Here is a 26,234-nt window from a genome sequence, read left to right on the forward strand (position 1 = left end):
TATTTTCCATGTCAGAGAATATGGTTTCCTCTTCTTCCAGAGTAGGTCACAGTAGCAGCATCCCTTCCATGTTCATAGATCCTTCCCACCCTAAGAGAAAACTGCAAGTCAAGTTCATGAGTCGTTTCATGGCCAGACAACCTTCTGTTAAGGCTGAGCAGAACAGACAAATCCAATGGTCTGACTTAGTCCTCATTCACACCTGTCAGCCTGCTTGGCTTCAGGCCACAATATTTCTCTATTCTAGCTCATTGAGTTCTGTATATCTCACACTTCCACCCATCCTGACATTTCTCCCATATCCTATTCCATACTTTTAGATGCATTCCAGCATGGTCCCGTCAAAAATGTCACTGTTATCAGCGCTCTGACAACTGTTTCAAGTGTTGGAGGACTCTCCCCAGCTTTCTGTCCTGGTAGGCACATTGTATTCTTGTGTCAAAAACATTGTGTATCGGAACTCGCCTCTCATTTTGATCTCATTGTCCATGTGCGTCTTTTACTATTTCTCAGTCAAACAGGTTTGGCTTCTATCTGTACATCTTGGTCTGATCAGGACTCATCATTTTTCTGAAATGTCATTGTCTGCAGGATACAACTGTAGTTATACCCTTGCTGGTCTTCCCTGAGAAGTACCTTCTATTATGTTGTAATGTTCGCAGAACCACCCTGAGTCTCCGCGTCTGCTAGATGAAGATCTCTTGCCTGAGCTCCGGGCCTTCCGTTTACTTAAATGTTTCTCTTCCATTCCCAGCTCATCTCTGCCAGTTTGGGAATAATATCCATTGATTATCTGTGATTTCATGCATTACTCATTCCCTTCTGAACGATGTTGTGCTCCAGAAGGCCCAGATTTGATTAAGATTGCTTTCTCATTGGTAAATAAGGTTATTGCCTGACCATGCATACCTTGTCACACTGAGCCGTATCATGATTCTGTGCAGACAAGATCTGTGCATTTGTTTTTCTGAAATCACATTTTATACAGTACATGCATTAACTTGGAACATCTAGGAGTTCATGTATGAGCTGCAGGCAGCATAGCTCAGAAACACAGACAAGGAATGATGGTTCTGTGCAGGCAAGTTTTGCGCTCTGTAGCTCCTGCACTACTAACTCTGAAACTTTCCATGTTAATATATGTGCTGTAGACAGTGCCATTATAGATAAAACAAATGCATGGACCCTCTTCTTCGACTGTACAGTGCTTAGAATAAGAACCTAAAATATTCCAGATGGAGAATTGATCCCATGAAGGCATTTTGTACTTTGTTTTAAACTTAGTAAAGTTTATTAAAGTGATTATGGGCCCAATTTAGAGTTCAGTAATATCGAAAAATCTTCCACTTTTGAAAGAATTCCTAAGTGTTTAAGAAAACTCAAAGGTCTACATTTATCCACTGGAGTGATAGTGAGGTAAAGGAAATTCAGCCAGTGGATCTACCCCATATATAATATTTGCTATAAAAGCTGAAGGGTTTTCAGTTCCACTGATCTCTTAATCAGATCCTGTTTTCCATGATCATACCTTGAAGTACTGGTTTACTATTCTAGGAGACTACTTAGTCCAGTTAAGATGCTTGGGGAAACTATTTCTCAAAAGGTAAAATCCTGTGCAATAGGAACATTTATTCTGTCAATACTTTATTTCATCGCCAGTACTACAAACATTAACATAGAGAATATTATAAGTTTATCTGATAAATATAACAGCATGATTTTATTTCTTTGTTTTAATCAATATAGGTGTCACCATTGTTTGGCACAATCTACAATGCAATTTACTTTATTGCCCAGGCCATGCACCACAATGAGAGACACCGGACATGGGTTTCTGGAACCAATTTGGTTAGAAGTTCTAAAAACATGGAGTTTTATGGATTTAACCAGAGGATCCGGACTGATTCAAACGGAAACGGATTCACAGATTATGTCATCCTTGATACCGACATTAAAACCTCTCAGCTCCATCGAACTTACCTGGTGGACATGGAATCAGACATGGTGCGATTCATGGGCAGACCCATCCACTTTCCCAGTGGAGTGTCTCCCAAATCAGATTCCTACTGCTGGTTCAGCCATGGAAAGATCTGCACTGGAGGTAAGGTGGAGTCTAACTTTAGTAGTTCAGTGACGTCAGCTGTTAGTAGTAATGTGTTTAGTACTTGGTCTTCGGAAGTCTGCCGAATTCTAAAAAAAGTCTGTGGACTTTTTTGAGCAATTCACTGATCATCAATAACAATGCATGACTTTAAAAATACTTTTCAGACTTATTTCTGTAATGTAAAAAGACACATGGAAAAAGACTCCTTTTATATGATTTACACCATTTGTTAGTATGAAGAAGGGGATTACATCTGAGGATGTTGCATTCACATTAAACAACAAAATAATTGGAAATTCCAGCAAACCATATGTTAGGACACTAATGCCCCTTGCATGGTGTATGGCCATGTCTCCTGACCTGCATGCTCAATTGTGACTATCTGGTATACTAGTTTTTGGATTCTGGCCCATCGTCATACCAAACTAGCGTGTGCGCAAAGGCAAAGGCCTAATCTTGACAAGAGTGTGGTCACGAACCCATCTTGGATCTGGAAAGATGCACCAATTGCGCTTTCCATTGTGACAGAGGATTACTGTCCCTGTTATGGGTTCATGCATATAGCACAGTAGTGGCAGCATACCGTGTTTTTGACAATCCTAGTGCGACCAGACCATTTAGTTGTGTCAGGAGAGTGGAGACCTGCTGGCCTGTTTGCACAAAGTTCTGCTGCTTCATGTGAGCCTGGATCCTTGCACTAAGATCCCTAGCTCATAGGTGTATGGATACTGTGTGTGGTTTACATGCTACACATATACATGAGTGTCTGAGGCCTGCAGGTCTGACAATGACCTGCCAGTTCCATTTTGGAAACCCCTGACCTGTTCATGTGCACAAGACAGAGGTTCGTTTTCTAAGCAGTGGGAGTGCATTTTGCTGAAATTCTTGAGACTGCAAGGAGGGAACTTAGACATTGAAGTGGGAAAAGAGGAGACAGGCTTCCCCTTAAAAATGTGGTTAGGCCCTTTTGATTCGATTGCAGCCGGTCAACCTCCTTCCCCATGGGTGGGGGGTGTATGGACTGAAATGTGGATAGTAATGAATGTTCCTACTTAATAAAGTACTTTTATTATTAACAGATAAGTCTTTTATGACTCTGCTGGGTAGTTGTTGAATGCAGAGACTGTTGTACTACCACACAAACCTCTCTGAGAAGCCTGTGAAAGCTCACCATCGTTACCACTGAGAGTCAAGTGTTGAAGAGGTTGTACTTGGCCTAGTTTGCACAGTCATAGCACTTGGTCCCTGGGACATCAGAGACAAATTACCCCAGGGCCAACGGTTGTGACCTAGTGGCACCGGATTCTCTCATGACCCAGAGGGGGTATGACACTATACAAATTAAGTTGATTTTAAGATACAAGGGAAACCCAGCAGTCACCAGGGACTGGGGCAAATGGTTGTGCAAATAACAGATGTCTGTAGTTAAGAGATACAATATTTCTGTAAATCGCAACCCTCCATGTTTGACCCGCTTGAACTTAGGGATGGTCAATAGATTTTGACTAGAAGAACGAAGAGTGCGGGACGGGGTATAATTCCTGATCTTATTAGAGATAAACCTGGGACCTCCTCCCAGTAACACCTTGTGAACGATGCAGGCTTGCTTGGCGTAGGTGATGGCTCCCTTTATGACATTCTCCAGAAAAACCTTTAGCACACCGCGGGTCACCTCATGGATGAGGCTGGAGATATGCTTGACTCCTCCATGGCGCTCTAGGCAATGAATAGCAGACGTGGTGATGCCCTGGATGTTGTTCCGAGGCATCTTCCTGTTCCTCTTGACACCCCCTTTGCTGGGACCCTTTTCTTCTTTGCAGAGTAACAAGAACAACACAGCCCAATACATCAAATCAGAAACTCAAACCGAGTCTGCAGCTAAGTCAACAACATTTGGATCCTTATTTAAAATACAGGATAATCATGAGAAGCTCCAAATGGTCATGAGCCATAGAGAGCTGAAATCAATGAAAACATAACACATAAGAAATCCAAGAACAAGACTACGAAAAGCAATAGTAAGAGGTAATCAGTATTATCCACTTTTTATGTAAAAATGGAAGGCACTATTGGGGTAGAAAGAAAGAGGAAGGGAACTAGAATTGCAGTCCTGTCAAAAATATTCAATCAATCAATCACTTGATCACTTGGTACTTGAAAAGCACAGCTTATCACCTGTGAGTGTATCCAGGCTGCTGGGTTCAGTCGAAGAGCCAGGTCTTGAGCTTCTTCCTGAAGTCTGTCTGTGAGGATGAAGTTTGGAGGTGGAGGGCATTCCAGGACTTGGCAGCAAGGTGGGAGAAGGAGTGGCCTCTGGTGAGGCTGCAGCAGATCTGTGGTGTCTGAGCAAGGGTGAGGTGGGTGGAGTGGATGTTCCTGGATGGTTGGTGGAAGTTGAGGTGGTGATTCAAGTATGCCGGTCCGTGGAGTCAACAGTTTGAAGTGGCATCTTTTTTGATGGGGAGCAAGTAGAGTCCTTTGAGATTACTAAGTATGGGCGAATTTTGCAGATTTGCGGGCCGCAAATTCGCACGAAATTGCAAAAAAATCCGGGAGTTCGTGAAAAAAATCGCGAACTCGTGGATTTGCAGTTTTGCACAAATAGACTGTACTTTCTGTACTTCTACTGGCTAATCAGTAAGTGCTACCTCGTGTGTGGGTGGGGCCAAATGGGCGGGCTTCTATGTAAGTTCACATGCCTCTTGTGTGTATAAAAGGTCAGAGACCGATCAGAGCAGCAGATGAGGAGAAAGAAGCTCCTGGTCACAGGAACTGCATGGGGATTGCGCTCGTGAAAGTCAAGGATGCAAAGGGCTCCATCCAGCATCACAGCAAATTTTCGACGTTAGATATGGGGAGGAAGCACACCTGCCCAGCCTCGACAAAGCTCATGATTGTTTTTGGGCTGAAGAATGCGTTACTGAATTTGAGCTTCAACTCGGGCACCTGCTTTATTTATATCTGTAAGTGCTTCCTGTTGAGGTTTAATTTTTGTGATAGGAACATCATGCCAGAATGAACCCTGCCGTTCATATTTATCCAAGAAGACGCCACCGGTTTGTGCGATACCTCTACTCAACCCTGCCCAAAATCCGCCCGCGAGCAGATTTGCAAATTTTTCTGCAATTTCGCGATATTCGCAGATCGCGAAATTTCCAAAAATCTGCAAAAAATCCACGAGCGGAACGGATTTTGCCTTCTCCTCCCTTAGAGACTACCTATTGAAAGGGTGACTGTCCCCTGCACAGAATAATGTATGTGAAAGGTGAGAAGTGTCTCTTCTAGAGGGTCATAGTTACGAGAAAAAGCCCACAAGGTAAACAAGGGGAGCAAATAAACGAAAGGAGGAAGTCTCAGTTTTCACTAAATTTGGAGGAGCGAGAAGAAAGAGAGGGAAGAGGGGGGACAAACAGAGGGACGGGCAGCTGGCAGCGGCAGGAGAACAGACACTGTTCTTGTTTTCTCACAGGGCACAAAGGAAAAGACAGTGTTCAAGGTGGTTGCTGGCTGAAGACTGTAGAGGGGCCCCTGGAGCACAGGGCCCCCAGACCGCAGGGGCTGCGGGGGGCCTGTGTTACGCCCCTGCTGAGGTAAATGGGGGTAAATAAAATGAGCAGTACGCAAGGCCCTACTCTCTTGCTTATAAATCATTGTTACAAATGGGCTCCTTCCATTTAGTAAGCCAGAAAATGTAGCTTTTTGATCACCTGGTTTATAGGCCTTTATTTTGGATGAGTCTCACTTCCTGAGTGTGACTCACAATAAGTGCCTGGTAATTGGATTGCTCGTGTTTAGTGTCAGCGCCTGCCCTCCTCTCCATGACGGAATATCTGCGTCTCGTGCTGGATTCTGGTCGAACGGCGGCACTGGTGTTACTTGACCTCAGTGCCTCGTTCGACACTGTCTCCCATGCGATACTACTACAGCGACTGGGAGAAGCGGGCGTCTCGATGTGGCATTGGATTGGTTTCAGTCATTTCTAACAGATCGTACTTTTAGGGTTGCTATACCGCCCTTTGAGTCTAAACCCCATGCCATTGAACAAGGAGTACCTCAGGGTTCAGCACTTAGCCCCAATCTGTTCAATCTCTATGTGCAACCTCTAGCTGCAGTCGCCAAGCGCTGGGACTTAACCATGGTCTCTTACGCAGATGACACGCAGTTTGCGGTTGCACTTAGTGGGGACTCCTACCTTGAGGCCTCCAGGTTTTGAGATGGCTTGACAGCAGTAGCTGGTTGGATGAATGCTAATTGTTTACAACTTAATGCTAAAAAAACGGAGGTTTTAATTGTTGGTAAGCACAGAAACCTCTGGGGTGAAATATGGTGGCCCCCAGCACTAGGTCCAACTCCCGCTCCGGCATCTGAGGTTAAAAACTTGGGGGTTTGGTTAGACCCAGCCCTCAGCTTTTCCGGTCATACAAAAAAAGTAGCTGCCACCTGTTTCGGGATCTTACGTGGACTTAGGCCAATTCTGAAATTTTTTGATGCCCCCACCAGACAGCTGATAATTCAGGCCACGATCCTGTCACGGCGTGACTACGCCAGTTCGCTCCTGCTGGGGGCTAATCAGGCGGAAGTTATTCGGATGCAGCGCATTCCGAACGCTGCAGCCAGAGCCTTGGTAGGCTTACCTAGGTTCTGTTCAGCCAAGGAAACCATTCGGAAACTTCACTGGCTACCTATGATACAAAGGATTGAATTTAAGACATTATGTCTCTCCTTTAAAATCCTTAAACTTTCCTCTCCCCAGATTCTTGAACATCTTCTTATGCCTTATGTTCCTTCTCGATTCAGAAAAGGGGGTGGTGATGTGAGCTAAAAAACGGTGTTGGATCTAGCCCTGATCTCTTGACTGGGTGAGAGTATTCTGCTTAATTCAGAAACTCTGTCCATCACCACCCCTTGTTGTTTAATTATTTTGTCCACCATAAGCGTGGAAGGGTATACTCAGATGTGAGTCCCTTGCTCATTGCACCATCAGGATTCAAGCAAGCCGGGCCGAAGAAGGCTGTAATGCCAGAAACCGGTCCCCGGAAGCTTGTTTCCTTCCCAGTGAAAGAATTGGCTTTGTAGTTTGGTTTGCCCTGTTCCCATCATGCACTGGGACAGGAACAGACTAATTTGCATATAGCCAGGTTCTGAGCTGGGATGGTGCAGTGAGCTAAAAAACGGTGTTGGATTTAGCCCTGATCTCTTGACTGGGTGAGAGTATTCTGCTTAATTCAGAAACTCTGTCCATCACCACCCCTTGTTGTTTAATTATGTTCCTTTTCGGCACTTGAGGTCACTGGCCATAGTCCCACGTTTTAAACGTAGTAGGGCGGGTTAGCGTTCCTTCTGCGTTTTGGCGGCAAAGCTTTGGAACTCACTCCCTGCCCACATTCGTGCTCTGGATGAGTTGCTTGCATTTAGGAGGGCCATTAAAACTTTTCTCTTCCCTCCTGATTCCCAATAACTGTTCTTCTGATTAATTCATCTTCTCTGCTTGCCTCGCGGTTGTGGTCCTTCTTCCAGATAAAGCGCCGGGACGCCCCTTTGCTGGGGCAGCTGCACGCTCTAAAAGTTGAAATAACATAACATAACATAACATAACATTTTCAGATAAGGTCGCTGCGACGCAGTTAGGGCACTGGGCTGTTTGCATGTGAACACATGTGCACATGCGCACAAATGTTTGGTCTGGACGGTCGGAACCAGGGCCGGACTGAGAACCAAAACTGGCCCAGGCAAAGTGCTCGGCCGGCCCCCCTCCCCTCTCGGGGGGGTTGAAGGTGCCGCCGAGCGCTTTGCTAAGGCCAGTTTTCGGCCGATTTTGTTGTAGGGCCGATTTTGCAGCTATGCTGCTAAATCGGCCCAGTAACAAATTCGGCCCCCAGGGGCTCAAAACCGGCCCCCACCCTAGCGGTGCACCCGGGGATTGCCCGGTGCCCGCTATGGCCAGTCCAGGCCTGGTCGGAACTGCAGTCGTGCGATGCCTGGTAACTTGACATAGGTGACATGCCTGAAATGCAAATTTCACCTGCCAAAGTAACCTCTTCTGGCATGCCTAAACCTTCCTTTTATATATTAATAAGTTACCCCTAAGTGGTCCTTATTGTCCATGAAGGCAGGGTGCATAATATTTGAAGGTAGGACATGTGAAAGTTACTGTTGAACATGTCCTTACAGTGATATATTCACAAAAGCGATTTTCACTGGAACAAGTCTGGCAGCTTTGTTAGGGAAACACTGGGCTAGGGTGTGACATTTAATAAAAGCTAAGTTCAGATTGGTAGCAGCTAGACAAATATTTCTATAAATTAGTTATTAGAAATAGTTATTCAAAAGGCAATTTAATATTGAAATTTAGTTTTGAGCCTAAAGCTTCAAAGCCTTCAACTTTCACCTGACAGCTGGATGGCTCTCCTGTAGTGAGTTGTGTATTGCTCTCAGGCAGTGGGTAAAGGGCCCTGGGTGTAGGGTGGGAGTTTCCTCAGGAGGATGACCTGGGGGCTGTGCTCTGTAACGTGATTATCTTCATAGGGGCCACCCCAGGCATCAGCGTGATGAAACTGACACGAGATCTGCCCTCTTCGTTTGTGCTTCAAACCCAGTGAGGCAGGAAACTGCCCCATGACTTGTTTGGAGTAACCACAAGGGAACGTTTTCCCATTATAATAGCTAGACCTCTTGGTGGGCACAGGAGCTCTGGCCAGCCGAAGAAGAGGCTTTCCATGTTGGACTGTGCCAGAAATCTGTGCTGGAGGCTTGGGACAGGGGTGGAAGTCATTCCTTAAACTTGGGTGCTGTCCCTTTCCCCATCTGCAGGCCACCCTGCGTTTAGCCAGGAGTAAGGACAACAATACGTATCTTCTGAGTGAGGCTGCGAGGTCTTTTGTTTATCCCAATAGTGCGGTGAGAGGGGTATGAGCTCTATAAATCCCTGTCATTTGGCTGAGGGCTTCTAGTACTGTGTTCCAGTATGTCTTACTGGAGGCGCATTCCCAGGCAAAGTGTAAACAAATGGCTCCCTCCATCCCACATCTGTCCCAATTGTTGTTACTCCTGAGATAAAAACGGAATAGTTTTACAGGAGAATAATAGAGGCGGTGGAGGTATTTGAAGTGAATGATAGGCAGTCTGCTACTGGTCAATATTCTCCCTGTATGCTGACAGCAAAATGTCCATTGATCAACACTAAGAGGGGTATCTAGGTCTTCCCCCACCTGGACTATGCGTTCTGGGCAGTATTTTGGCTCTCTGCCTGGGTGATCCGGTACAGCAGGGATACCACATGTGCTGGAGTGGACCGTTGGAGTAAGGAGTGTAATGGGGCCAAAAATGGGGGCTCAGCTGAAAAGTCAGGAGTAGCAGACTTGACATTGGGGCAGAGCATTACATACATAAAGAGCTCCATAGTAGTGGGTTAGCAATCTTTAAAAAACTGTTCTCGTGTGCGAAAAGTCCCCCCTTTGTATAGTGTCCCCCAGGTTTGTGTTTTAAATTTACGAAGCATTTGTCGACATCTCCCCTCTTATGTGACTGGAATATCCTAGCGGCCTGGTAATGACAGCAGGGGAGAGTATATCGTATCTACTTACAGTCGATTAGCTATTGCCCCCATGCTCTATTCGTGCATTCCACTGTGGTTGGGTCTTTACAGTTAGGATTAGTCGGTGCGCTTATATATGCCTGGTAGGGAGTCGGCACCATGGGCCAGTGCTCTACTGCGAGGTGTGGCATGTACGGTGGTGGATGTATACAGTACGCAGTGAAATGTGCCTGGTTGCACCAGAAGTACAGTTCCATGTCTGGCACCTTAAACCCACCCTTGTCAAAGGGTAGAGTCAATGTTTCCCACCTTAGCCTGTGGTGTTTGCCCCCAGGTCAGTCCGACAAGTTGAGATTTGAGAACATTAAAAAAGTATTTGCTGGGCGCATAGGGAATGTTTATATAAAGATAGAGAAGCTTTGGGAAAGTTGCCATTTTTATCAGTGCAACCCGACCTGCTAGTGAGATAGGCATAGCGATCCATCTAGTGATGGAATCAGTTAAAATGTCCTGCATTGTACCATAATTAACTCTCATAATGGTTTCCTTGTCTCTGGTTATTACTATCCCAAGGTATTTTATTTCACTATCGCAACAGGTTAAGGGGTAGTCTGGGATGTATCTCTTGACCGTATCTGTGAGGGGGAAGATTTGTGACTTGCTCCAGTTGATATTGATCCCCGAATACCTTCAAAACTGCAAAAAAGCACGTAATACAGGGTTAAGACTCTCCTCAGGATCGCGTAGGTATAGTGGTAGGTCGTCGGCATATAGGGAGATTAGGATTTGCCTGTCAGGGTATTGGAGAGCGTATTCATGGTGATGTTGACGGAGTTTAGCTGCCAACGGCTCCATGGCCAAGGCAAATAGGAGGGGGGAAAGCGGGCACCTCTGCCTCGTCCCTCTTGTGATGTGAAACCTAGGGGAACATGTTCCGTTTATGATCTGCTTGGCCTGCGGTTTAGTGTACAGCAGCTGGATACAGACTAGGAAGGGGATGGGGAAGCCCATACGTTTCAGTTCGCTCGCCAGGTAATCCCATTCGAGGGAGTCAAATGCTTTTGTGGCGTCCAGGAAGACAGCCACCGCGGCAAGATCTGGGTCAATGTCTTGCATAAGGGAAAAGAAAGTGCGCAGGTTGTGCGACATCGCTCTGCTGGGTATAAAGCCTAACTGGTCTTACAATACCAAAGCAGACATCAGAGGGCTAATGCGATTGGCTAGTAGTTTTGTCAGAATCTTGGTGTCACTGTTTATGAGCGAGGGCAGCCTGTATGAGTCGCATCTGATGCTTGGTTTCCCTGGCTTCAGTATAGATATAGTAAGTGCTTCGGTCATTGTTTGCGGGAGTATGCCTTTCTCTCGTGCCTCTTCATAAACATATTTTAGAATCGGGATGAGGGCATCGCTGTATGTTTATAGAATTCTGCAGGTAGGCTGTCCGGTCCAGGGGCCCGGCCAGACTGTAGCTACATGATTGCCGTGTGTTTCCCAGCGTCTTCAAAATCTGCTAGTAGAAATTCTCTCTGAATGTCACCCAGTCATCCAAGTGCTTTGTCTTCGAAGTATGGCTCAAACTCCATTGGTTGAGTCCTATGCGTTGTATGAAGGGTATTATAAAATGCATGGAATGTCTCTAATATGTTTGGGGTGTCTCTCTTCGTTTTGGCCATGTGGTCCAATAACTTCCAAGATGGTGCTGGAAAATCTTGGTTTTCGGGTCAGCTCTGCCAGAGCCTTCCCTGGGCATTACCTTTCTCCATATTGGCGGGCGCAATGGTACTTCCCCCAATGTTTGCATTCCCTCCCTGCTGTCTCCTGGTAATCTGTCGACTTCTCCCTGAGCTGTCTCTTTAGGTCAGTGATGGGGTTAGATTGCAAATGAGTCTCCAGTTGTTTAAGTTCATCCTCTAGCTTCCTAAGCGTGTTACGGATGTCCTTTTGGATTAATTCCCCCTTTGCAATGCACACTCCCCTAATGGTCACCTTAAATGCCTCCCAGACTGTGGAGACCTCAGGCACTGGGTCAATGTTGCGTGGGAAGAATTCTTTTATTTCTTGTTCCAAATCCGGTCAGAATGGGACATCAAGCAAAGCATTCACTGACAGTCTCCAAGATTGGTAGGGTGTCATTGTGCAGAGTGGGGTCAGGATCAGCAGTACAGGTGAATGGTCGGAATATGTTCGCTGTAATGGTCTTGATTCCGTTAGCCATGTTTTTAACACTCTGGTCAGTAACCATCCATCTAGACATGACCATGAGGAATGTGCCGTTGAGTAGCATGTGCCCTCTTTATCAGCTGGGTGTATCCCTCCATCCATCCACTAGCCATTTTCACTGACTATCTCTAGTAATTGGCGTTGGGCCCTTGTGTAATGATAGCGTTGTGGGTGCTGCTGGTCCATTGTCGGGTCTAAGGTGACATTAAAATCTCCGCCCCATACCACATGAGTTGAGCCTATATCTAAAATTGTCCCCAATAGGATGTTGAAGAACTCGGGGTCATCAATATTAGGGCAACAGCAGCATGCAATTGTTATAGACTGGGATGCCATTTGCCCCCACGTGAAGCAGTATCTGCACTTGAGTAATTTACACATTTGAGTAAGTTAACTACTTTTTGCTTATTCACAAAATCTGTGTGTAAGTTACAACTAAAAATAAAAAACCGTAGTAAATCCGGTACCACACATGCCCAACCACTGGCCTATTTCTTTTTTGAATGATATATTGCTTTAGAATACTTTTATGGTTTTATGCATAAACCGGAAAAAGTGAATTTGATTTGATTTGACTTGCCAGGTGCAGGCAGAGTCCAGTCCAGATCTATTTGCCACAGGTCAACTGGGTATTTGTAGAAAAGGCCTCTAATAACTTGCTGTATCCCTGTAGCTTGAATAGGAAGTCAGCCTTATAACTCTCGGAGTCCACTTCTTTGTCCTGGGTACAAGAGAGAGAGAGCAGGTACAGTTCTTTAGGGCTCTTCTTGGGTCTCAGATTCAGTTTTCTTCTGATCTTCTAGAGGTTGAAGTGTGTGCCTGGAGGTACCACCTTCATGCTTGGCATGTGATAGTGGGTGGGATTGATGCTTGGGGGCACCCTAACCAAGGGGGTAAAGGCTCCCAAGGCTAACACTACCCACTTTGGGCATTTTCAAGTTAGCAAAAATCTTCAGCCACACTAAACCTGGCCTCTGAGGGCTGGTGGTGTGAGCTATTGTAATCCTAGTGTTATCCAACATCTAACACTAAAATCAAGTTTTAGGCAGTCCCTGTACCGCCAACAAACTCAGAGACATAAGTTTGGTAAACTTGAAGCTGAACTTACCGCAACCAGACAGCGGATACACACAAATTGTTTTGACATTCTGTTTCCCTCCTTTGACGTTCATCCAAAATGTTTTATGTCAACCCCCAGCAGACCTGTCAAGCGGGATGTGATATTCAAGCAGGATTTGAAACTCTAATGTCAAAGAGGATGCTCAGAGCCCTACCCCAATAGTCACTCCAAACCAGTTCTGGGATAGCTCTCCCTCCCCATGTTGTTGGTGCCTGACTGACTAGAAGGACAAAGGGGGGGGGGGGGGGGGTCTGAGCTTCATTTGCCCGTGACAGGGGAGGCCACTTTGAAGTGCACTATGGGTCTGGGAAAACCCCAGGCTATCCTGTTAAGCCAGGCTACAGTGGTAGGCTGTGAGTCATGCTTTATTTTGTCACTGTATTGGTTAGCACAATGAGTGCTGCACCCCACTGATGACCTTAATGGAAGGGATAGATAGGTGTCCTCTACCTTTGGATTCCTGAGCTAGAGATGGGCTCTTCCAATTGGTGTGAACTACCAAAAGAATATGAACTGATAATCAATGGACTGGAAAAATATGAAATAATATTCTTTGTGTGCATATTTAAATAATTAGGGAATAAATTCGACAGCCTAATCTTTTCTTTAAAACGTCTTTATTAATCGTGTTCCACAGATTTCTTGAAACTTATTTTATTCATGGCAAAATGCTCCTTGACTTCTAGTCATTATTGTTACCTTCCAGTTCTGCAGTGGGTGAAGGATATGGCATTTTGGGGTCCTGTAACTAATCTTACACTTTGTTAAGTCACTGGGATTTTGGTTAAATCCCCGATGGTTTTAAATATTGACATTAAACAGTTGGTCAATTATGTATAGATTTGTAGAGGTCAGTTAATATATTTGTATCTCCCACTGATTTCTGGAATAAAGTACATAGGGCCCGATTCACAGAACTAACTTAAGACAAAATCCTAAACTTACTAATTTTGGTATTCACAGAAGGCATTTAGTAGTAGTAAAGTTAGGATTTTATCTTAAGTCTGTCTTAAGTCTGTCTTAAGTCTGTCCTAAGTTTGCCTTAAGTCTGTCTTAAGTCTGTCCTAAGTCTGTCTTAAGTCTGTCCTAAGTCTGTCTTAAGTCTGTCTTAAGTCAAACTTAAGACAAAATCCTACCTTTACTACTACTAAATGACTTCTGTGAATACCAAAAGTAGTAGGACAGACTTAAGACTGACATAAGACTGACATAAGACAGACTTAAGGCAAACTTAAGACAGACTTAAGACACACTTAAGACAAACTTAAGACAAACTTAGGACAGACTTAAGACTAAGACTCCATTGTTGTAGTTGAGGTCATTTATCTCTGCTGTCCCAGGGTCCGTCCTACTATGGCTTTGCAAACTGGGCAAGTTCAACACTCCTGCACTTCACTCTCAGCTGCAGCGATGGCGAGCAGTCACAGGCGTCTCGACGAGGCAGTGTAGAGGGAGCTCTCGTACTTCACTCTCAACTGCAGCGATGGCGATGGTGAGCAGTCACAGGCGTGTCAACGAGGCAGTGTAAAGGGAGCTCTCGTACTTCACTCTCAGCGGCAGCGATGGCGATGGTGAGCAGTCACAGGCGTCTCAACGAGGCATTGTAGAGGGAGCTCTTGTACTTCACTCTCAGCGACAGCAATGGCGAGCAGTCACAGGCATCTCAAAGAAGCAGTGTAGAGGAAGCTCTCGTACTTCAGTCTCAGTGACAGCGATAGCTATAGCGAGCGGTCACAGGCGTCTCAACGAGGCAGTGTAGAGGGAGCTCTCATATTTCACTCTCAGTGGCAGCTATGGCGAGCGGTCACAGGCATCTCAACGAAGCAATGTAGAGGAAGCTCTCGTACTTCAGTCTCAGTGACACCAATAGCTATAGCGAGCGGTCACAGGCGTTTCAACGAGGAAGTGTAGAGGGAGCTCTCATATTTCACTCTCAGTGGCAGCGATGGCAGGCAGTCACAGATGTCTCAATGAGGAAGTGCAGAGGGAGCCCTCGTACTTCACTCGCATTGGCAGCAATGGCGAGCAGTCTCAGGCTTCTCAACGAGGTAGAGTGGAGGAAGCTCAAGCTGAACAGTTGATCAACAATTCAATATTTGAATGTCCATCCCAAAGCTTACTTTTACAAGAATGAAAATACTAGAATAGTACACACTACCAGCAAAAGAAAAAATTTACTGTCTTTGAGCATTATTTGTCAGTGCTTGCCCTCCACCCAGGCTCTCTCTTGATTCTGCATGGTCCCTACTCTCCACAGGGATTGTCACAGTAAAGTGAATCTAGCTCAGTTGCACAGGAGTCACCCACAGATACATGTGCACACAGTCTCAGTTCCGTGTCTTACCATTCTGGAAGAGAATCAGTCTTCACAGGTCAATCTTGTCGGACTGAGACTTCAAGGGCACTCACACCCTGTGCTTGAGTGGTGATGTACCAGCAGCTCCTCTCTCCTGCTTCAGGATCCGTGGCTGAACATGATGATGCACCCACTCAGTGTCTTTCGGCAGTTGGGAACAGCCACCTTGGTTCAGTGTAGTCCTGACTGGTGTCTCTGGCTTTTCCTGGCTTGGTGCTGGCCCATGCCGGCATCCGTCCCCCCCAGACTGGTCACATCTTCAGGTATTGCAGTACCGATTGGGTAGAGTACAACTTTGGCAGCTGCAGATCCTGCATGGGTATCTCACCTTGGCAGTTTTCATCATGCTCAGGTCATACACCATCGGGGTAGTTGCAGCCATGCATGGACTGATCTTCGTCTTAGCAGTTGCAGCCAAGCATAGGTTGATGACAACTCTAGTAAGCATTGCCACACACAAGTCAATAATTCACTTGACCGTTGTGGCAACAGGAAGGCAAATCATAACTTGAACAGGCACGGCAATGCACTTGCCGATCTTACACTTGGCTGCCGTCACGCACAGGCTGATCCCAACACTCAATCACAGCCTTGACCGTACCTTGACAATTGCAGTCACAGAGTCCTGTTCCTGCCAGTAATCACCATGGTGAGACTGTAAGGCTGCCTACAGTCCAGTTAAACAGCGTTCCTCTCTTCTGGCTACTCCATAAACACTGATGATGTGCTGCATGTTGCTTCTACTTGGACAGCCACTTCTCCTGCAGAGTTGGCAAGCTCCTTCTCTTCTCAGCATATGGGCAGGCTTATAGGCACTTCGTGAAAGTATATAAGTCCTCCAGCAAGAGATCCAGACCACAGATGATGTCCTTGCACCTCTGGTACACTGGTTGTCAGGCAGACAGTGTACCAGACATAGCCTTTGAGCATAGTGAGTCTTCTCATAGCAGGATAATCTCCAACCTTGAGCACCCACAACAGAGGCACAATGAGGCATGAAGTGTCTGCACCTGGCTGTCATCAGCCCACTGAATCAGTAGTCAGGGAAGACAAAAAGGCAGACTTCACCTAAGTCCTCACATTGGACAACAGAGTCTGTAGTCCCACCCTTCACCCCTACCATCTACCAAGAGGCAGTGCTCAGGAAGCCGAATGATCAACTCCTTGCTAAGAAAATGGCATAATCCAATATTTAAAGAAGCCCTGCCTTCATGCCCCTGTGAAGGCCACCTCCCTCCAGCTTCACCAGAGTGTGCACACTTTCACTCTCCAGGATCACAACCCTTACCTCCATCTTGTGCAAGGCTAGACCCGAGGTATCTAAAATGTTTCTCATTGACCCCCACTTGTCTCGCTCACTCACACATATCAGGGCATGATGCACCATTTCTCCCTCCACATTTTTCACTTCGTCAAAGAATTTGGGAATTTAGTTCAAGTGGCCATACACTTTTAAAACTTTCCTATTCTCTTTGGTTAATAATCGTTTTACTTTTGAAATATATTTACTGCATGTATTCAAAGAGAACAATGTCATTGTACCAAACCCTGTAGATCTCAATTTCTGCAATTACGGTAAATTATAAGAATAGTGTACTACTATGCGACTGATAGTTTATATATAGATAATCTGTGATTGCAATGGCTCAGCTCCAGCAAGCCAAGCGCCATGCAGACCACATCACTTTTACTTGCCACTGATTCTGTTAAATTTGAAAGTTACAAATAGATTTACACTATGTGGCTGGACAGGCACATCGTTATTTCTATACCTGATATCCAGGTGGGGTGTATGCCTTTTCGTGCAACCAGGAACATGTCGTAAATAAATGGAAATGATTTCTAAAAAGCTCTAGAACTTCAGTCTGTTTTACGCCTTGCCTCTAACAATGGATGTAGACCAGTTTTCCAAATACAGTTCGACTGATTTCCTCAACAGTGAGTACACAAAATGATCGGATATTGGAACTGTTAAAGAACCTCAGAGTTTCCTCCCCTTTGTGATTGTACCTAAAAAAAAGGCAGAGAACACCCTGCGATTTCCAGTGCCTTTGTGGCCAGCATGCCATTAGACATTGATCATTGTCAACAAGAAAGGACATGTGCGTGGAGCAGTTCTTCAAGTTCACCACTTCATTGAGACTTTTGCGGGAAACAACCTTTACTACGCGGTCAAAACACCGCACATTCACAACGCAGCTTTTACAACGCAAGTCGTTACCACGACTTGCACTGGAGGGCGCTCTAGACTAAGGAATAGTGTGATTTACTATTCCAACACCTTCCCTACTGTACGTAGGCTGGAGTTGGAATAGTAAATCATACTGGCCCACATGCATCATTGTTACATTTTGCACTTCCTAATTTGCGAAAAATAAGGAATCGCAAATTAAGAAGTGCAAAATGCTATGCATCATTGTTTTCGGTATTCATTTGGGATTCGGTAAAAATCGCAATTTTTACCGAATCCCAAATGAATACCGAATTCTTAAGTGCATTTTCGCAATTCCTATTGATTCCTATGGGCCAAAAGGCCCATAGGAGTCAATGGGAGGGCATCAGCAAATTGCGAGTGGCACTTTGAAAATTTCATGGGTGCAGGGGGGGGTCCAAAGGACCCCCCCATGCACCCCTGAAATGTATTTTTCGCATCATGTTTCACACACACATGTCCTAAGGACATGTGTGTGTGAAACATGAATGTAGAAAAAAAAACATTTGCAGCATTTTAAACACTTTTTCCAAATTTACCGAGTGGTTCAACCACTCGGTAAATTTGGCACCCTAATTGCGACTTTGCACTTGTGAAAGTAATGATGCATTGCTTTTAAGAAATCGCACATCTGCGACTTCTTAAAAGCACCCGCAATTTTAGAACTCGCAACAATGTTACGAATTCTAAAATTGGTTCATGCATCCCAAAAAGCACTTTTGCATTCGCAAACGGCCAATTTTAAGTAATCGCACCGTTTGCGACTACAAAAATGCTTGATGCATGTGGGCCACTATTCCTAAGCCCAGCACCCTACAGCGCAAGTCGTGGTAACGACTTGCGTTGTAAAAGTTGCGTTGTGATGTACCGCGATCATTTTGATCGCGTTGTAACTTCATACATCCGACTTTTTCTTATGTCCAGGATACTGAACATGTTCACGGTGTTGAGGTTACGCTTGTTCAGGTTGGACTTTTATACGTTATGCTTACTTTCCCAGGGAACGGGTCTCCATGTTGCTCGTTCCAATCTTATGTGAGACTTCACTTTCTTGGGAACCACTTCACACTCCATGCTGCCCATTTGCAGGGCAGCTTTTGGGAAAAAACCATTGAATAAATGGACTTTTCCAGTTTTCTTGCTTGGGTTTGTGGAGCGATGTCAGGCAATGCATTGACTGATTCACTTGTCTGCAGAGCAAGCATGCTGTTCTTAAAGTATGCCAATCTGGTGTACTTTTTCCCAAGCAGGAAACAACTGCAGGCAGCAGAACTGGTTTGGTGTGGCTTCCTATTCAAGTACCTCTTTAAGCAGTTTTGCAAGTACTTGGGCTGATGCGGGATAGTATCCAGCGTGGAGAAACCACAGCAGAGTCACAAAGAGGTGTGAACTTTCTGCATCTTGCTGTGTATAGCCACAAAGACAGTCATCACAGAGACAAAAGGGTGGTTTTTACCTAGGATAGGATAACATTTATAGCGCTCTCTTAAACCTGAAGGATCCCCAGTGCAGGACAGATGAATCAGCAAGAGCAGCGAAGCCAAGAATAAAAGATTCTGAGATGAGAAAAGGCAAGTTTTATGATTTTTTTAAAGGAATCAGCTTCTGAGATATAGGTAGGTTGAATGTTCCATAGTTTGGCAGTGGCTACCGAGAGGGAGCGCCCACTCCAGTTAGTCTTCCAAAGTCTGGGGATCCTACGTTTTTTACAGCATGAGGATCTAAGTAGATTGCCCAGAGAGTACCAGTGAAAAAGGGCATTCATTTGTATGAGGCCCCTAAAAGACCCGTCTCACTCAGAACAACAACCAGCACCCACCTTCGCTCCCACCATCTACCAAGTGGCTGTGCCACAGGAAAGACCACATCGAATTTCTATAGGAGCCTCGCCTCCTTTGTCCTCATTTCACTGTCCGGGTCTCCTGACACCTGCATCCTGACACACCAAAATGGAACCCACAGGCCTCTATCACTGTGTTTCACTAATATGTACAATTCATTTATTACAATAGCCACATACGCTAACACGAACAACGTACACTTGGATGGGATTAGGTGACAAAACAGAGTATAAATTGGACTGCACATTGGTGAAACACTCTCAGTCAGTGCTAAATAACTCAGGGCCATATTTTCGAGAACAGCAATAACATTATAGCCGCTTTAGCGGCAGGAAACTGCAGCTAAAGCGGTGATAAGGGGCTTGATAATATGCCCTTGAATTCCCATAGAAGCCCAGGTTCTGGTGTGAACCTGGGCTTCTAGGGGAATTCTCAAGGGCATATTATCAAGCCCTTTTTCGCCGCTTTAGCAGCAGTTTCTTGCCGCTAAAGCGCTGATAATGTTATCGCCGTTCTTGATTATATGGCCCGTAGTGAGTGAGTGAAAAAGCATTTAATTTACAGAATAGTGAGGGAAGACCTTGAAATGGGACCTTAATTTTTTCCACACAAGCTCCCTTGGAGCAACGCACAGTCCCTGTGCCAAGGTTGAAATACTTCAGACTATGTTTAAAGAGCTGCCCCAGATTTGCCACACATCATATTGGGCTCTTCATTTTTTTGTAAACAGACTTTATTCAGTTACATCATATGCATTAAGATCAGTGCTCGGAGGAAACGGTATACATAATATCTGATTCTTTAACATCGTTTGCAGGTATGATTACACGGTCGTAGGAATTACTTCCCTGTTGATGTCTTCGCCTCCGCCAGTGTTCCTGTAGTCATCCACCTAACCAACATTTCTCCACCTAGAAAGTCAAATCCTTGCGACTCCATGCTGGATCGTACTCTTAACAATCCCAACAGTCAATGGGGTAACGGGTTAAAAAAATCGCCCCTACCCTACTCCCCCCTCAAACAACATATTGGGCTCTTAATGGCTAAACGATGTGTACATCATATGGCTAAGCTGTCTACCCCAAATCTCTGGAGTACTTTGTATAATGCTTCTTTCTACAGATTACATTCTCCAATTGCTTGCTATCTCAGAAAACCTTCCCCCACTACACTCCTAAAATCCTGCATGAAAAACTGACCTTGACATACTTTCTTACTTCAGAGTGACCCTCTTCTTACCTTTCATCCTCCACATACCTCAATTTCTGAGTATAGCTTTCTCTTAGTCGCATGCCCATCTGCCTCAATCCTTCTTATTGCAATTTTTCAAAAAGCTGATACCTAATTTTATATCACAACTTCTCCTCTTTAAAACCCTATCCCTCTGATCTAACAGTATTAAATCTCCACCATCCTACCTATCTCATCAACCATTCACCTGAAACCACACATCCCCCACTAATGATCACACATACATTGCATTAAATTATCACAGATTAACCAGAGTAAATGCCTTAAATCTTTTCTTGAGAGCTCATGACTAATCACAATAGCCAACCATAACCACTAAATTAACCACAAACCTTGGTTTCTGGTATCCAAAGAAAATATGAAAGTTTTAAAAGTTTAGTGCCACTTGAACTGAACTCTCCAAATTTTTGAGGAAGTGAAAAACGTGGAAGAGAAACAGTGCATCGTGCCCTGCTGAGTGTGCTACTCGCTGTAAAGCGGTTCAACAAGTCGTCGTGTGTACTAAGCTATATAGCAATTAATCCGAATTACAATTACAATCACATAGGCTACACACATCAACATGCAGAACACCTGCTGTGGATGTTAGATCATGGATCTGTAAGTGCATAAAAGAGGAACTTTACATGAGTGTGGCAACAGACCTTTACTCCAGTGACTTAGATAAAAAAAGGTCTGATCACACTAAGGATTCAAAAAACAGTATGCTGCCACCACTGCTCAACGTGCCAGGGACAGTGGTCCGCTGTCAGTAAATGAGAGCATGCTTGGTGCACACCTGCAGGTCTCAGGACAAGTGCAGGACTTATTTATGCCCGGGACAAGCATAGGCCTCTGGGCACAACCTGGATTAGTGTAACACCAGAGCCAAAACTCAAAAGTCAGGATATCAGATACACATAGTCGGGCACTCAGGGGACCAGTTCACCATGCATGGGGCATTCCCATCCCAACATAAGTGTAGTTTATTCTTAATGTCAGATCAAACATATTTTGTTTATGTGATTCTAAGAAGAAACACTTGTAAGAACCTACAATGTTTTCTCATTTCTAACTTACAGAATTATCTGACAACTTTTAATAGGTTTTCTGGGTTCTGTAATATTCTGTTATGGTTTCGTTTTATTTTGTGCCGTTTAAGTGTTACTCTAATTCTCCTGGCTTGGCATTTCAGGCTGGACTGTTCCCATGAGGAACAGGGTCAAGTCTGATTTGCATATGGATGGGTCTGAACTGAGGTGATGAAGTGAGCTAAAGAATGATGATGGATTCAACCCAGATCTGTGACTGTGGGTGAGTTTCTGAAAAGTTTTTTCACTCCGTTCATCATCTCTTTGTGTTTGCCACATTTATTGGATGACATTTGCTAAGACAGTTCCCCACTCCATTTGTCTCTAGAATTATCGGTACTACTCAAGCTAAACGTGATGCAACCCTAGTGCAAAGTGTTGTTTTGGTGTTTACTTTCCAGTGCAAATCCTGAATTGCTTAGAAACGTAGCCTTAATGTAACACGAACTAGCACTATGCACTACTTTGCATCAAGGAGGTGGTACATGGATGTTCTCATGCACTCATTCATGGATTCTGATGTGAATCCCTCATCTACTGACTTTGGGAGAAAGGGATTTGCAACAAACAATTACTCCTCTTTGGGGCATGTGTAAAGTTGGAGAAAATATTTATTTTCCCCAAACCTTTCCAACTTTGTATGTGTACTCCACAGTACAGCACACATACAAAGTGGCAAAGTGATCAACTTTGTCAAAGCATAGAATTGTGTGCCAGAAGGGTACCCTTCCTACATAAAACCTGTGACTGACATCATGCACACACCCTTGCACAAATGTGTGTGTGCATTGGTGCAAGTAAATCTGCCACTCCATTCTCCAGATCAAGCACTCATAACATATAATGTGTGCTGGTTAGGATGATGTGACTGCTACACCTTTTAGTCCTCATTGTGGTAGGCAAAATTTCCTTCACAGTGGTTTACACACTTGTCTGACTCAATGTCTCTATAATATGAGTGTAATTACCGGCTGTGGGGGCTAGAGGAGCACACTGCACAGGACTCCAGTTCCCAGGAGTCCATGCCTGGTCACACCTGTGCCGAGGCCCGCCCACACGCCCAACAGACCTACATAATACCGCACGGCCCACGCTGCGCGGGACGAGCCGGGCGAAGCCCGGGCAAAGGGCGGGCCGTATGTGACCATCCGGGGCTGGCTAAGGCTGGGCTGGGCCATCCCTCTAACTTCTGAACTTTAATAGGTACTTGGTCATTATTATTGTATCTTGCACTATTCCAAAGACTTGTTGTTCTGTGATTGCTAATAGAACGTGTGTTTGTCCATGCCAATGTCTTCCCGATCTGGAAGGGGTAAGCGGGTGGGGGGAGGCAGAGTTAGCGGCACAATGGACCAGTTCATCACCCGGGATTTCTCGGTTTTCCGAGAAAGAAATTGCCATCACTGAGCGTCGCCTCTCACGTGAGTCCCTTAATCATATTCGCTCTTCCCTAGGGCCCCTGGCTCTGGCGATCTCTCCTGTACATACAGTTAAGGTCATTGATGAAGTTGCATCTGGTATAGATCTGCCAAGATCGGGCGCTATAAGGGCCAGCCTGGAGAGGCTTAATGCATTAGAATCTCATAGGCAATTGGTTACCCTGTCAACATTGAGGCCTGCCTTATCTGTAGCGAACCATGCCCCCATTAGTAATGCCATAACTTCCGAGGGACCCCCTGTGCAACTAGAGGCAGTGGCTGTTAGAGGAGCTAGAGCAGCACCTATTAAAAGGAAAAGAGCCATAAGCTACCAAAGGGGTGGACCCTTTAAACCCTCAAAGAAGCCCAGGGGAACTTGCTCAAAGGGTAGTGTGAAATCCATGGTGCTAGGGGGGGTCGAGAAGCAGATGAATGCTAGTAAACGAGGAAGCTCCTTGACTTGTGGTCAGCCGTTATGCACTCCAAAAGAGTTGGAGAATGTACGCTCAAGGCCCATCTCCACTTCAGACAGTTTACCTCAGATACCCCCCATCGCCCAGATAGAGAAAATGATGAAATCCCTGATACTCCCTGTACTTGAGAGGGTGAAAGTTTTGACGGAGAGGCTGGATAGATTTGAGCAAGCCACTCTCGACAATTTTTTTCACTTAAGGCTCTAATTAAGTTACATTCGAAAAACAGGGAGGGTGTGTCAGAGGCGTACAAAGATCCCCAGGTGGATCTTACATCTACAGAGACGAGGGTTTCAACAGCGCCAGAGGAAGCTCTTGGGTCTAAAGAGGGTGCAGACATTGTAGTACAAGATGGACCTATTCATACTAACGATCTAACTAGTTCCATCTGCAATTTGAATACGGTCAAAGGGCATAAAGGTCCCCGCCAAAGTTTCTCCACGCACCACCTTGGGAAGAAGAGGGAACCAAAACCTTAACTTATCTTCTCCAATACATATGCCCTTCCCGGCTGAGAAGGGAGACACTAACCCTCCCCATATTAACCTTCCACCACAATGCCAGCCCTATGTAGTTGTGCTCACCGGTGTCCCACAGCGTAAGGCTGGCAAACAAGAATCGTATGATGAACTTAAAAACAGAACTATGTTTTGGTTAAACGAGAACAGACCTCTTCGCACCTTCATTTGACGGTCAGGTTCTTCATGTTAGAAGGGTCAGTTGGGTTGGAAGCAGGACAAAGGACACAACAGGAGATTGCATTCTGGTTAACTTCAGGGACGTTAGGTGTTGCAAGGTATATCTCCAACCAACATTCTGGCCAGGAAAGTTCAGGAATTGGCACTCACGATCTTAGCTATTTCCAACTTCAACCAGTACTTCCCCTGATTCCTAGCTATATGCCCTGGGGTGGGATGGAAAGAGGGTTCCACCCCTACGACTACTACACCAATATGACCTAAGTGTCAAACGCTGGCCTAGGAGTCTATAGGATGGGTCGTGGCTACTGACATGGCGTTCATTCTCCCGACAAGAGGCTAGCAGTTGCAGCTGATACGTTTGGGTGTAGAGAGTCGACCGAGCACGGTGCTCCATATGGGCCCCCACACTCTCCTGAGCACTTTTCGTCTCTTAATACTTTTAGCCCCACAAAAATAAGCCTGCTTCTGACTTTCTCCAATCAGAGAACAATCGTAGGCCTGTCGAGCTGGAGGGCATGCCGCTGGAGATTCAAACTAAGTCCAGAATGCCAGCTACACAGTCTCCATTTGAGCAAGTTGTAGCGAATAGTGATTTGAGGATCCTCAGCTGGAATATAGCGGGTATTTCCAGAAAATCAGAACTCTTGGATTGGAATTCCTTTATTGAGTCTTTTGTGATATGTATCTTTCAAGAGATCTGGAGTGTGGAGCCTCACTATAAGGTTGGTCACACCACGTATATTGTACCAGCGATTCCACCCCCTACAGGGAGAGGTCGCCGCTCAGGAGGACTTCTTATATGGGTTAGCATTTCTCTGGGTTGTCAAATCAGGCGTAGAGAATCTAATACTCCAGACATTTTAAGAATCTCAGTTAGGGGGGCCCCAGAGAGGGCGCACTCTGGAGATATTTAATATTTATGCTAGGGGCACTAAAGGTGGGTCTCCATCTCCGACCGTTACTGAGATTGAAGATGAACTCAGTCAGTGTAGTGATAGCATGTATGTCCTGATCGCAGGGGACTTCAACTGTACCTTTGAACCCCTTGCGGCAGAGGATATTTTGGGTATCTCCGATGAGGATGCCAGGAGGGGTATTCCATCTTTAACAATCTCGCCCATAAAGAGGTTGGTCCCAACAGGCCATCCAGCTTAACACCTTAACTTTGGAATTTGGTCTAAGGCCAGTGAATGGTAGATCACCATCGGACCCTTCCGGAGCCCATACGTTCAACAGGGTAGACCATTCCTCAAGGATAGACTACATCCTACTTGACCTTAAGCTCTGGAGCTTTATGAGTGACATGGAAGTTTTGCCCACTGCGGACAGCGACCATAATCTGCTATCCTTGATCTTGCACTCTCTGTGGTCGCTTACAAACGGTCTGCAGGAACCATCTGTATTACGGTCAACCTTAGAAGTTTGTCCATCTAACTGTGGGAGGCGCCTTAAATGGTGCAAGTTTGTCCTGGAGGAGGGGAAGGTCCAGAATATTGGGGCACTTATGGGTGCGGCCCTGTCCAAAATGGACAGTACCATCTTGGACCACCCAGAAGTATCCATACTTTTTTGTGATACTATTAATGCCCTGGGCAACCTATTTATAACACATAGTAGGGGTCCCCCTGCAAGGGAGCGCCAGAGACCCAAGGGTAATCCAGGTTAGTATTCCCAAAAATTTCGGCAGACGAAATCTGCACTCTTGAAAGCAGTTAAACTCAAGGGCCCTGAGCTGATCCGGGTTGCTAGGAAGGATTATAAGCTCTCCATTAGCGAAGCCAAGAAAGTTTGGGAGGGCCAGTTCTGGTGCGACCTAAAGGAAGCTAGTGCGGGGAGGGATTCTAGTGGTTTCCGGAACCTAGTAAGGGCTAGGAATAGGCCTGACAGCTCCCTCATAACGTGTAATATCACTGGTCAAACGTGGTTTGATCATT

At 45.4% G+C, this 26,234-nt stretch overlaps 1 protein-coding gene across 2 annotated transcripts in view; it reads left to right on the plus strand.

Moving 5' to 3' along the window:
- The window catches only part of GUCY2F (guanylate cyclase 2F, retinal), a 289,968-nt gene that overhangs the window by 33,093 nt on the left and 230,641 nt on the right, over window positions 1-26,234 (plus strand). For both annotated transcript variants that reach the window (XM_086966735.1, XM_086966736.1), the window contains exon 3: window positions 1,747-2,101. In XM_086966735.1, the coding sequence (XP_086822861.1) occupies window positions 1,747-2,101 (355 nt within the window). The remainder of the gene's footprint in view (window positions 1-1,746; window positions 2,102-26,234) is intronic.

The sequence above is a fragment of the Lissotriton vulgaris genome, chromosome 4_1, assembly GCF_964263255.1.
Source record: "Lissotriton vulgaris chromosome 4_1, aLisVul1.2, whole genome shotgun sequence".
NCBI classification, from domain to species: Eukaryota; Metazoa; Chordata; class Amphibia; order Caudata; family Salamandridae; genus Lissotriton; species Lissotriton vulgaris.